The 14,184-nt window shown below is 50.0% G+C and overlaps 2 protein-coding genes across 2 annotated transcripts; both read left to right on the forward strand.

Annotated features, from left to right (window-relative positions):
* Positions 1-893: 893 nt before the first annotated feature.
* Positions 894-9,575, forward strand: fgf3 (fibroblast growth factor 3). The gene is made up of 8 exons (XM_086153022.1): positions 894-1,128; positions 2,006-2,109; positions 4,020-4,314; positions 4,815-4,938; positions 5,090-5,143; positions 7,754-7,802; positions 8,080-8,211; positions 9,525-9,575. The coding sequence occupies exons 1-8, from the start codon at positions 900-902 to the stop codon at positions 9,573-9,575; spliced, it is 1,038 nt and encodes a 345-aa protein (XP_086009148.1). The 5' UTR covers positions 894-899.
* A 223-nt stretch (positions 9,576-9,798) lies between these two features.
* fgf4 (fibroblast growth factor 4) lies at positions 9,799-13,909 on the forward strand. Its single transcript, XM_086151650.1, has 3 exons — positions 9,799-10,134; positions 11,863-11,966; positions 13,733-13,909. Exons 1-3 carry the CDS (start codon positions 9,879-9,881, stop codon positions 13,907-13,909), a joined length of 537 nt encoding a protein of 178 aa, XP_086007776.1. The 5' UTR covers positions 9,799-9,878.
* The last annotated feature ends 275 nt before the right edge of the window (positions 13,910-14,184 follow it).

Raw genomic sequence — 14,184 nt, forward strand, 5'->3', positions numbered from 1 at the left:
CACTGCTGGGCCTCTGAGGGAACCTGGGAACGTCTGGGAACGTGGAGGAGAACCCAACGAAACATCTGTCTGAGGAACCCATGACCAGGAAGGTACAATCCTTCTCCCAGAGGTTCCATCCCTAGCTGGAGAACCCACCTCCTCTAAGCACCTGCTCTAGAACTCCAGACAAATCTGCATTTCCCTGGAAGTACAGGAGTAAACCTCCCCACCTCCCACACACCAACCTTTCTGTGTTACACACACCCAGCTTCCCTCCGTTACACACCAAACTTCCCCTGTTACACACACAGTTACCCCATCAAACAAACCAACTGTTCCCATTACACACACAGCTTCCCTCATCACACACCAAATCATCTATCACACACACCAACCATTCCCCATCACACACACCGACCTTCCCCTTCACACACACAGCTTCCCCCATCACACCCACCGAACTTCCCCCATTACACACACACCAATCTTCCACATCACACACACACCGACCTTCCCCTTCACACACACACAGCTTCCCTCCTCACGCACACTCACCTCCCCCCATCACACGCCTATTTTCCCCCGTTCCACAACAACCTTCCCCATCACATACTCCCTGTCGGGAGACAGTTGTATGCAGACAGACAGGTCGGTGTAATAGTATCCTCTCCAGGTCTCTCCCTTCACACATGGCTGATAACCCCCGCCCCCACGCCCCCTCCTTTGTATCCTGGCCCGGGCCGCCCCCCTCTCGTATTCAACGCCCCGCTCGGAGCCGCTCGGTCGGATCCTCCGGACGCAGCGGGTCCCGGCGGTGGAGCGGAGCGGAGGACCGGCGGGACCCCGGAGCTGGGGGGGAGGGGGGGAGGGGGCGGGGTCGGGCGACCCAGCGCCTGCCCGACTTTGGGAGCCACAGGATGCGGCCGCTCCCGCTGCTGCTGCCGGTGCTCCCGGTGCTCTTAGCGCTCAGCATGCCGGAGCCCGTCCAGAGCCGTGGCCGGAGGGACGCCGGGGGCCGCGGGGGGGTCTACGAGCACCTCGGGGGGGCCCCGCGGAGGAGGAAGCTCTACTGCGCCACCCGGTACCACCTGCAGATCCACCCCGACGGGACGGTGGACGGGTCCCCGGAGGACGGCAACCAGTACAGTGAGTCAGGACCAACCGGATAAGGGGGGTTCAGACCCAGGGAACTGTAAGAAGGGAAACCGGACCCGGGGAGCCAGACGCGGGGAACCGGGTACCCGTTACCGGGGGGCGGGGGGGGGACGCGGGGAAGTTGGACCGAGGGAAGCGGAGGCGCGGGCCGGATCTGTGGAGCCATACCCGGGGAGCCACCCGGAAATAGAACCGAACCGGGATTTGATGCCGTTTGTCTTGGCTCGGAACCAGAGGACTTATGTTCTTATTCAGTATTTGGATCAGATCCTCTATTTCTATTACGATATTAATTCTATTACTTTTGTAATTAATGTTAGTATACTATAAGAGTATAATAGAATACTGTTACTATTATCATAATTACCATTACTATTCCTCTTAAAAATACTGTTACTATTACTATACTATCACTATTATTATTATTGCCATTACGTAAAATTTCTGCTACTATTGAAATGCCTGTTACTCTTACCATTTCTATTAATGTTACTATTACTATTACTATTAATATTAATGTACTATTACTGTTAAATTTATTACTATGACTATTAAGATTACTGTTACAATTATAATTTCTATAACTTACTATTACTATTATTCTTACTATACATTATTAGTACCATGACGATTACTTTTACTTTACTACTTTATTACTACTGTACTACATTGTACATAGTAGAGGGTTTCACTGCGCTAAGCGTGTACGCGTGTGTTTGTGCCGGTGTACGTGTGCGCGAGCGTGGGTCCCCCCCCCCCCCCCCCCCCCACGCGTTCCGGTGATTGGCTCTAATGATGCGGATGTTTAAATTAACAGGTATGCGCGCGCATGTGTGTGTGTGTGTGTGTGTGTGTGTGTGTGTGTCAGGCATCATGGAGATCACGGCCGTGGACGTGGGCGTGGTGGCCATCAAGGGTCTGGTGTCTGGAAGGTTCCTGGCCATGAACGACAAGGGACGGCTCTATGCCTCGGTTGGTGCTGTGTGTGTGTGTACGCGTGTGCGCGCGCAACTGTGTTTCTATTTGTTCCAGTACGTGTGTGTCTGTGTTTCATTGTTTCTTTGTGTCTGTGGTCTGTGACTGTGTTTTTGTGCATATCTGTGTGTGTTCCTGTGTGCGGCCCTGTGTGTGTTCGTGTTTATTCGTGTGTGTGTGTGTGTTCGTGTGTGAGTTCCTGTGTATCCTTGTAAGTGTATGTGTGTATTTGTGTTTGTGTCACTCTGTATGTGTGTGTGTGTGACTGTGTTCGTTTTTTGCGTGTGTTTCCATTTGTGTGTGTTTTGTACCTTTCTGAACGTGTCTGTGTTTGTGTGTGTGAGTGTGTGTGTGTTTCTATGTGTGTCTGTGTTTTTGTGTCTCCATTTGTTTCGGAGTATGTGTCTGTGTTGGTGCTTCTGTGTGTGTGTCTGCATAAGTTTCAATTTTTGTATGTGTCTGTGACAACGAATTTGTTGCGAGTATGATTGTGTGTAGGTGTGTGTAAGAATGAGTGCATGTTGATGTGTGAGTATCTAACTGTGTGTGTATTTCTGCGGGGTTGCATTTGCATGCAGGTGTGTGTTTTTATTGTATATCGTGTGTATATATCCATGTGTCTGTGTGAGAGTGTCTCCGCGAGTGTGTATGGCAACGTGTATGTTTCTATATGTGTCTGTGTGTGTTTCTAAGTATTTGTGTTTCGATTTCTTTCTGTGTGTGTGTGTGTGTGTGTGTGATTGTGTCTGTGTCCCTTTCTCCCTATGTTACTGTCTGTATGAGTGGTGTGTGGCTCTATGTGTGTGCATATGTTATGTATATATATATATACACAAACACAAACACACACACACATATATACAGTGTGTAATGTGTTAATATACAACTTTGTGTACATGTGGGTGTCTTGTATATATTTATATATGAGTGTGTGTGGTTTTTATATAGATGTTTATATGTTCCTGTGTGTGTGTATCTATATATATATATGCATGTCTTCTTTCCGCTTTTCCCTTCAGGGGTCGCCAGAGCAAATCAACCTCCATCTAACCCTATTCTCTGTATCCTCCTCTCTCACACCAACTACCTTCATAACTTACCTCACTACGTCCATAAATCTTCTCTTTGGTCTTCTTCTGGACCTCCTGCCTGGCAGCTCCAATTCCAGTATCTGTCTACCAATTATCATTATCCCTCTTCTGTACATGACCCAACCATCTCAGTCTGGCTTCTCTGACCTTCTCTCCAAAACATCTACCATGTGCTGTTCCTCTGATAGACTCATTCCTGATCCTATCCATCCAGGCACTCCTAAAGAGAACCTTAGCATCTTCATCTCTGATCTATATATGTATACATGTATGTATATGTGAGTGTATATATATACATATACACTGCTCAAAAAAATAAAGGGAACACTTAAAAAACACATCCTAGATCTAAATGAATGAAATATTCTTATGAAATACTTTGCTCTTTACACAGTTGAATGTGCTGACAACAAAATCACACCAAAATGATCAATGGAAATCAATTGTATCAACCCATGGAGGTCTGGATTAGGAATCCCACTCAAAATTAAAGTGTAAAAACAAACTCCAGGCTGATCCAACTTTGATGTAATGTCCTTAAAACAAGTCAAAATGAATCTGTGTTGCTTCCTGAGTGGACATTATGATTTCACACAAGTGTGATTGACTTGGAGTTACATTGTGTTGTTCAAGTGTTCCCTTTATTTTTTTGAGCAGTATATATACATATATATGTGTGTGTGTGTGTGCGCGCGTGTGTGTGTATATATATATATATATGTATAAATATATATATATGTATAAATATGTGTGTATGTGTGTTTGTGTGTGTAGCCCCCCCTTCCCCAGCCTGAGGTCCATTTCCTGTCCCCACAGGAAGTGTTTGGTGCTGACAGTGAGTTTGAGGAGCGGATCCACGAGCTTGGCTACAACACCTACTCCTCCCGGAGGCACTGCACGCCACGGGGGGGCGGGGCCGGAAGGGGTGGTGGCAGAGGGGGCCGGGCAGGAATGGGCGGGGCCAGCGCCCGCCGGCCGTGGTTCGTGTCCATCAACGGGAAGGGAAGGCCCCGCCGCGGGTTCAAGACCCGCAGCACAGACCGGGCCTCACTCTTCCTACCCCGGGTCCTGGGCCACCGGGACCACCTGCTGCTACGAGCTCTGAGGGGGGGTCTGGAGGCAGGGCGGGGCCCGGGGGGGCGCCGTCGACGACACCGGCACCAACCGGACCACTGAACCCACCTCTGGGGAGCACCGGACTGTCCACGCAGCACCTGGGGGAGTGGGAAGCATGTCACTTCCTGCCAGCATCCGGGTCAGAACCTGGATCAACCAGACCCAGAACCAGGAGCTGTCCAGACTAAGACAAGAATTGCATTTTGGAGGGGACACATCACTCACTGTCGGCTTCCCATTCAGAACAGGAGGTGAGTCATGTCACTTCCTGCACCAGCCCACTTAAGAACCCGCAACCAGAACCAGGAGTCTGGACTCACACCACAGCTTTCTTTTGGCGGGGCACTTTCTGTTGGAACCTGGACTGACCGGACCCAGAACCAGGAGCCTGTCCAGACTGAGACGTTGTATTTTGGAGGGGGGACACGTCTTTTCTTGTCGGGATCCCGTTCAGAACCCAGAACAACCGGACCCCTAACTGGTGGCCCCCTATAGAACTGGTCCAAGACACAGAACCAGAAGCCAGGAACTTTATTTTGGAGGAGAAATTGTCTCACTTCCTGTCCGCATCCGTGTCAGAACCCAGTCCGACCGGACCCAGAACCGGTCCCGGTCTGGGGTAAGGGGTCCAAACTAAGACCTTTTACTTTGGAGGGAGACACGTGTCACTTCCTATTGCCGCCCACTGCTGGACCCAGACCATGGTCTGAACTTGCAGCAGTCTTATTTTTGTGGGGAGGGGCCCTATGTCACTTCCTGTCACCTCACAGAACCAACATCCAGAACCTGAACCACACAAACCAGAACTGGACCGGAACTGTGAGGTGGGCTCCTGGAACCCCTCCGAAACCTCCACAAGGAGAATTCTACGGGACGGCGGGCTGCTGCAGGTGGTGTCAGCGGACAAACGTCTTGTGGTTTTACACCAGCTGGAGGCACAACCCGGCCCCGACCCGGAACCGGGGACAGGAAATCCCACACAGAACTCGGGCTCCACCTCCTGGATGAGAAGAGAACCAGCCTGGCGTGGGGGAACCGTACGTTCTAAGGACAAGGAGTATTTATGGTGTTCTAAGTTATTTGAGGGGAACCGTTTCTGCACATTCCTGGCCGGTTCCTCACATCCCAGATGTTCTTCTCCAGATCCAACCCTGAGGTGTTTGGAGGCAGGACAGTTCTTGGGATTGTGGTTCTCCTGGACGGGCAGAACCAGGGGAACAAAGAAAACCATGTTTGTATGAACCAATAAACACCATTCATAGAATTTGTACCACCAACCAAGAATGATGTGGTCTTTGACGTTGTAGGACCTCAGTACAAACCGCAAACTCCACTCTCACTCAGTGTGTGGAACCCTCAGCAGAACAATGGTTCCAATGTCATATGAATATCATCACAATCCCCCATGGAGAATCTTCTAATTGGGTCCTGCGGTTGCTACCTTGCTTTTTGCAGAAGGTTCACATCCAGTGGGGTGGTTCTCCTTGGGTGAAGTCCGTCAGCAGGTGGGTGGGTTCCAGATTATTTCACCCCTGAAAACCTCCATGACTTGACAGGTTCCTTGTGAAGCCCGTGAACAAGCAGAAGGTTCCTTAGTGACTTGGTGGACAGCACCCTCTTGAGGCCACCAGGGCTTCCTGCATGCCCAGGCCTTAGAGAAACATCCCATAATAACAACACACACTGACAGAGATTTGAATCCAAGACCTCACCTGAGCAGCAGCTGGAAGCAGAAGACACTGTGTGTGTGTGTGTGTGTGTGTGTGTGTGTGTGGTGGAGGTTGGTGGTTCAATCCACTGAGAAGGTTCCCCTGGTTCTCAGATCCTCCAAAGTATGTCACAAAGTCACATGACTGCTCCATCATTCCTGCAGCCTCATCAATCACAACCATCATCTCCATCACCTCTTTTAACCCCATCATCTCCATCACCTTATCACTTCCATCACCTCATCATCTCCATCACCCAATCACCCTTAACCTCCATCACATCGATCAGACAAATCCCTCCATCTTGTGTAGTTGTATGTTGACCCTGTGCTTCTTTGAAGAATGACAGTAGATAAAAACATCTCAAGGAAAACTAGGATCTTCAAAATAAACATACATTTGCTTACTCCTTTACGTTGGTTTGCTTCTCCTTTGGGCCTCTGAGAGAATCTTCTCCTCCATTCAACTTCAGCATCCTATGCCCAGATTTTCACCATCCCTCCACCACACCATCTAGATCTGACTTTATCCCCAGAACATCTGAAATGTACTTTCCCTATGATGGACTCCTTCCTGCTCCTCCAGATGTTCCTCCACCAAAGATCATCAGCAAACATCATAGTTGTGAATGACCACCTGGTTCTTCTGTGCTCCTCATCGGTCCAGGATGTTACACGACTGGTCCAGGAGCAGTTCTGGCTCTGACCACTGGGTGGCCTCTGATTGGTTGAGCTCCTCCATCTGCTGAAGATTGATGGACAACCAGAACCTGCGTCTGGTCATAATGTCCAAAGCATCTGAACATATCATTTGGTCTGACACAGAAGAACATCTTCAGCTCCCACCTGAACATCCAGACCCCAATAGTCCTCCTCAAAGGCTTTGAGACCTTTGCTCATGACCATCCTGGAGGTCTGGCAATGGACATGCTGGACCCCACACTGGCTCCAGAGGGTTGGGTTTATTCTTGAGGTTCTGAAGGACCATCCAGTCAACAGGCAGAGCTCCTCAGAGGTTCTGAAGGTCTCCAGGCCAAGTGAGCTGACCGCCCTGGACTCCGAGAAGGTCTTGGGATTCACAGATCCCCTTGCTCTTTTGTTGTTCCTTCATGGGTTCTGGAGTCAGCGTGGGAGTTCATCCCCACGCCTGTCTTTGGGTTGATGTTTGAAGGATGGTCCTGAATGAGGAACCCCAAATGGAGACGTTCCTCTGGGACCTAGGAACAATGGTTGGACTCAATGGAACGTGAAGGTGAGAAAGCATTCTTGATTGACTCGTGAGGGGGACGGACACCCAGGAGATCAAGACCGTTGAGGACAGAACCAGGGAAAACAGAACTGGAGAACTGGAGAACATGAGATGTTCTTCTATTTCTCCAGTTCTGATCTCTGGCTAGAGAACCAGAGATCAGTGCAGGTCAACCGTGGTCATTTCCATTTGCTTCTGAAGAAATCACGAGCAACACACGCACACACACACACACACACACACACACAAGGAGGTCTGACATCATGCTGAGGTCACGTGACCACTTCCCCCTCCATTGCCCATCAGTGCTGCTCCAGGTTTGCAGGTCAGTAACCACAGAGATGTTTCCATGGAGACCGGCCAACTAGCTGAGAGACTGGTGGACTCTACCTGGTGTCTCACAGGTGTCTCCTCCTGGTGTCTCTACTGGTGTCTCCACCTGTGTCTCTGCCACTGTCTCTCCCTGATGTCTCCCAGGTGTCTCCACCAGGTGTCTCCCTGGTGTCTGCTCGAGGTGTCTCAACTGGTGTGTCCACCAGTGTCTCCACTGCTGTCTCTTCTGGTGTCTCCACCAGTGTCTCCATCACTGTCTTCTCCTGGTGCCTCTACTGGTGTCTTGACCACTGTATCCACTGGTGTTTCTACTGGTGTCTCCACCAGTGTCTCCACTGGTGTTTCTACTAGTGTCTCAACCAGTGTCTCCATCACCGTCTCGTCCAGTTGTCTCCCAGGTCTCCCTGGTTTCTGCTCCAGGTGTCTTCCCTGGTGTCTCAACTGGTGTCTCCACCACTGTGTCTCCCTAGTGTCTCTACGGGCGTCTTCACCTGTGTCTCCACTGGTGCGTCTTCTGGTGTCTCCACCAGTGTCTCTGCCACATTTTCTTCCTGGTGTCTCCCAGGTGTCTCCTCCTGGTGTCTCTACTGGTGTTTCCACTGGTATCTCCACCAGTTTCTCCACCGTTGTTTCTTCCTAATGTCTCTTTCTGGTGTCTCCACCAGCGTCTCCTTGGTGTCTATACCAGTGTCGTCACTGGCGTCTGTACTGGCGTTTCCACTAGTGTCTCCGCCGTGGTCTCTTTCTGGTGTATCCTAGGTGTCTCCTGCTGCTGTCTCTACTGGTGTCTCCACTGGTGTGTCCACTGTTGTCTCCCTGGTGTCTCTACCAGTGTCTCCGCCGTGGTCTTTTCCTGGTGTATCCGAGGTGTCTCCTGCTGCTGTCTCTACTGGTGTCTCCACTGGTGTGTCCACTTTTGACTCCCTGGTGTCTGCACCAGTGTCTCCGTCACGGTCTCTTCCTGGTGTCTCCCAGGTGTCTGTTCTGGTGTCTCCACTGGTGTCTCCACCAGTGTCTCCCTGGTGTCTGCTCCAGGTGTCTCCATTGATGTCTCTACTGGTGTCTCCACCAGTGTCTGCTCCAGGTGTCTCCATTGATGTCTCTACTGGTGTCTCCACTGGTGTCTCCACCAGTGTCTCCCTGGTGTCTGCTCCAGGTGTCTCCATTGATGTCTCTACTGGTGTCTCCACTGGTGTCTCCACCAGTGTCTCCCTGGTGTCTGCTCCAGGTGTCTCCATCGATGTCTCTACTGGTGTCTCCACTGGTGTCTCCACCAGTGTCTCCCTGGTGTCTGCTCCAGGTGTCTCCGTTGATGTCTCTACTGGTGTCTCCACTGGTGTCTCCACTGGTGTCTCCACCAGTGTCTCCCTGGTGTCTGCTCCAGGTGTCTCCATTGATGTCTCTACTGGTGTCTCCACTTGTGTCTCCACCAGTGTCTCCCTGGTGTCTGCTCCAGGTGTCTCCATTGATGTCTCTACTGGTGTCTCCACCAGTGTCTCCCTGGTGTCTGCTCCAGGTGTCTCCATCGATGTCTCCACTGGTGTCTCCACTGGTGTCTCCACCAGTGTCTCCCTGGTGTCTGCTCCAGGTGTCTCCGTTGATGTCTCTACTGGTGTCTCCACTGGTGTCTCCACTGGTGTCTCCACCAGTGTCTCCCTGGTGTCTGCTCCAGGTGTCTCCATTGATGTCTCTACTGGTGTCTCCACTCGTGTCTCCACCAGTGTCTCCCTGGTGTCTGCTCCAGGTGTCTCCATTGATGTCTCTACTGGTGTCTCCACTGGTGTCTCCACCAGTGTCTCCCTGGTGTCTGCTCCAGGTGTCTCCACTGATGTCTCTACTGGTGTATCCACCAGTTTCTCCACTACTGTCTCTTCCTGATGTCTCCTCATGGTGCCTCTACTGATCTCTCCACCAGTATCTCCGCCACAGTCTCTTCCTGGTGTCTCTTCTGGTGTGCATTTGCTAGAGGTGTCTCCACTGGTGTCTCCACTACTGTCTCCTCTGGGTGTCTCCCAGGTGTCTCCTACAGGTGTCTCCACTGGTATCTCCAGGTGTCTCCTCCTGGTGTCTCTATTAGTGCCCCAACTCTCTTCCTGCCCCGGTGACGTCATCCCCGGGGTATAAGAATAGCCACATGTCCGTTCCCACCTCAGACGCCGCCTCGGGTCTCCAGCCAGGGTTATTTTTTCTCGAGCGCGCACACGCGCGCACACGCACACGCCCGGGCTCTTCGAGGTCGGGCGCGGGGGCGGGGGGGCGGGGGGACGCCATGGGGTCGCTGGCGGCTTTACTGGTGCTGGTCCTGGTCCCGGTGCCGGTCCTGCCCCGGTCCCCGGTCCTGCCCCGGACCTCAGTGTTGCCCCGGTCCCCGGTACTGCCCCGGTCTCAGGAGTTGCCCCGGGACGGTGGCTTCCTGCGGGGCATCCGGCGGCTGCGGCGGCTTTACTGCAACGTGGGGATCGGCTTCCACATCCAGGTGCTGCCCGACGGGTCGGTCACCGGCGTACACGCGGAAAGCCGGCACAGTGAGTACCACCGGCCCTAGTTCTCCGGTTCGGAACCGGGGATACTTTCTCTCCGTTTTTCCCACACCGAACTCCAGAATAGGTCAGTGTCGCCAGCGCACTCGCGCCGCACCTGCGGACTGGAACTGGCAGCGGGAGGTTCCGGTCCGTCCGACAAACACACACGCAATATCAGACACACTCATAACAGTAACACACACATACCAACGCACATACATTAACATGCACGCACACACTCGCTCTTTCATAGTAACAATCATGCAGAAAAACATGTTATTTGTTAGTTTGAAAGTAAAAAAAAAGACTAATTTGCTGAACAGCGAGGGAGGAATTAAAGTGGTCACATATGCCTTGAAAAATAACCGATCCATTTACACAGGGTTTCAAAGGTACATGTGAAAGTTGGAGCACTTAACTTAGACCTATTGAAGCTTTTTTGTTTCTCCTGCCCCGAAGGTGAGGTGTTTAAATACAAGGCTTGCCAGGTTGTGTTTGCGTGTCGTGAATGTGCGCATGTGTTGGTGGGTGCATGTGTAGCCAGAAAATCAAATTGTTAAGCAAGATGGAAGAACAGCTGTAGAGTAAAGCGGTGAGAGGAAAGTGTCGATTTAGGCTGAGAAGAAAGACAGAAATGAGAGAAAGTAAAAAAAATGGAAATGGGAAAAATGGATCAAACACACACACACACACACGCACACCACACACACTTTAACACACACGTACATTAACACACACACACCTAACAGTAGCACACACAACAGTAACACAGACACACACCTATAACGGTTACACACACATATTAACACACACACAGACATACATATAATAGTAACACACACACACATTAAGACACACATTCCAGTAACACACACACACACACACACACACACACACACACACACACACACACACACTTTAAGACACACATACATTAACACACACACCTAACAGTAGCACACACAACAGTAACACAGACACACCTATAACGGTTACACACACATATTAACACACACACAGACATACATATAATAGTAACACACAAACATTAAGACACACATTCCAGTAACACACACACACACACACACACACACACACCACACACACTTTAACACACACATACATTAACACACACACCTAACAGTAGCACACACAACAGTAACACAGACACACACCTATAACGGTTACACACACATATTAACACACACACAGACATACATATAATAGTAACACACAAACATTAAGACACACATTCCAGTAACACACACACACACACACACACACACACACACACACACACACACCACACACACTTTAACACACACATACATTAACACACACACCTAACAGTAGCACACACAACAGTAACACAGACACACACCTATAACGGTTACACACACATATTAACACACACACAGACATACATATAATAGTAACACACACACATTAAGACACACATTCCAGTAACACACACACACACACACACACAGATACATTAACACACGTTCACCTTACAATTACACACACATATTAACACAAACAGACACATAGCAGTAACACACACACTTTTCGGAAGAGTGACACTCACATGAATGTTCTTCTGAACCTGGTTCCGTGTGGAATGTCTGGAAGAACTGCTGCTGGAAGCGGGTTTGATGGTGAACTCCTGGAGAGGTTCTCAGGTGGAACCCCTTCCCCTGTGTGTAAAGGTGTGTGTGGTCCTGTGTGCAGGTCTGTTGCAGATCTCCCCGGTGGAGCGGGGAGTGGTGACCCTGCTCGGCGTCCACAGTGGACTGTTTGTGGCCATGGACCGGCAGGGGAAGCTCTATGGATCGGTGAGTGCCTCCTTAAAGAACCTAAGGAAGCCAGAGAACACGGCCCAAGGAGAGGCTCACATTTTTTAGGGTCCCGATTGAAAGCGTTGTAGTGGTTTGTGGTTGTCAGAGCAGGTTCTATAGCTCCCGCTGGACAACCCTACCAGAGAACCTCCTCAATAATTCGGGCGGTGGAGAAAATACCTTCCAATATTCAAAGCTGATGACCTGTTGTTCAGAGCTTCTCCTGCAGGTCACCTGGCCTGGATGGGAGTTCACAGATTAAAAGGATCAATAATAAAGATCAATATGTCAGAAGGTACTTTTATCAATATGTCAATATATCAATGGATCAATATATTAATGGATCAATATATTGATATGTCGGTAAATCATTGGATCAATAAATCAACAGATCAGTATGTCATTACAGGTGCATCAATATATCAGTGCATCAATGGATCAATATGTCAGTATATTAATATATCAATGGATCAATATTCAAATATATGAATACATCAGTGTATCAATGGATCAATGTGTTGATATATGAATGGAGCAACAGTTCAGCAGATCAGGACGTTGGACATTCTTAATGTTCATGATTGACGAGGACCATGAAGCTCTCTATATGGACAGCATGCTTGATAATCAATGTTCTAGTTGTTCCACGTTCTACATGATCCATGTTCTAAATGACACACGCTCCAGATCAGTGGTCCCCAAACCCCGGGCCGTGGATCAATTGGACCCCCAAGAAATAATTCTTTCTGTTGGATTTATTATCTGAGTCTTTTGAAAAATCGATCACATCTCGATCACTTGAGCGCCAAAAGTTTAACTCACAAGCTAGCAAAATTAGTCAAAAAAAACAGACCTTTTTGGAAAGTTTCTTTTCGAAGGGGAAAAGGACCAGTGAAGACACAGAAGAAGAATCTACAACCTTCAAATAAAAGAAAGCTTTTAACAGACAACACCAGTTAACAGAGACTTTGATGTTATACTCATGCTACTGTATGTTGTTGACGTAATGTTACGAGGAAGCTGCTAATAAAGTTGCATACGAGTACACAGTGTATTCACATTTATTATTATATTCGCAATATAAACAATCTACGTGTATCCCCCGGTGCTTGGTAAAATTGTCAAGCGTTGACCGGTCCGTCGTGATAAAACGGTTGGGGACCACTGCTCTAGATGACCCGTGTTCTTGATGATCCATGTTCTAGACAAGCAGTGTTCTAGAAGTTGCAAGTCCCAGATGACATGCTCTAAATGACCCATGATCTAGGTGATCCATTCTAGATGGCTGGTGTTCTACACAATCCATTTTCCAGTTCTCCGTTGGTGACATGGAGCTGGGGGTTGGTGAGGCAGAGCTGGTGTCTCCCAGCCCACTTGGGTTCTACGGGGTTCTTTGGGGCTCTGTCTGTCCTGAGGTCTTTTGGTGCCCTCTGGTAGTAGTAGGTCACCAGATCAGAGATCTGCTCCCATCATTCATCCCCTCACAATTGTCCCTGTATTATTGTCTGTGGTTCTGAAGTTCCGCTTCTCCGTCTGGGACCCTGTAGATGGTCAGATACCCACCAGGGAACAATGGCTGACGCAACACCATCTTTGTTTGAGCTCCTGCTGTCAGAACAATCAGACATTTTTCCCAATAAATCCTTATTCTTCTTCACCCTCCTCCTTCTCTTCCTCCTCCCTCGTTCTTCTTCACCTCCTGCCCTTCTTCTCCTCCTCCACCCCCCCCTTCTCCTCCCTTCTTCTCTCTCCCTTCTTCCCAGGCATCCCTCAGCCCAGAGTGTGAGTTTCGGGAGAAGTTGCTGTCCAACAACTACAACGCCTACGAGTCATTGTCTTACCCTCAGATGTTCATTGGGCTGGGTCGTGGCGGGCGCAGCAAGAGGGGGGGGCGCGTGACGGCAGCCATGACGGTGGCCCACTTCCTGCCCAGGATGTGAGGGGGGGGGGGGGGGGGGGGCTGGCGGCTCTACACCAATCAGGCGGGTGGCAGAGGGCATCATTTCCACTGGTAATCTGAGTCAAAGCACTGCCCCCCAAAACCCTGCTTAGACCCCTGCCCTGCCCCCCAGACCATCCAGGGATCCCTCAAAACCCCCCCAGACCTCCACCAATAGACCCCCCGACACCCCCTCAGATCCCACCCAGACCCCTTGTACTCCACCCTCAGACCCCCGCAGACTCCATCCCACAGGTGGTGCATTCAGGGGTCCAC

This window comes from Fistularia commersonii, chromosome 9 (genome assembly GCF_037954325.1).
Source record: "Fistularia commersonii isolate RoL2024-O1a breed Wild chromosome 9, RoL_Fcom_v1.0, whole genome shotgun sequence".
Lineage (NCBI taxonomy): Eukaryota > Metazoa > Chordata > Actinopteri > Syngnathiformes > Fistulariidae > Fistularia > Fistularia commersonii.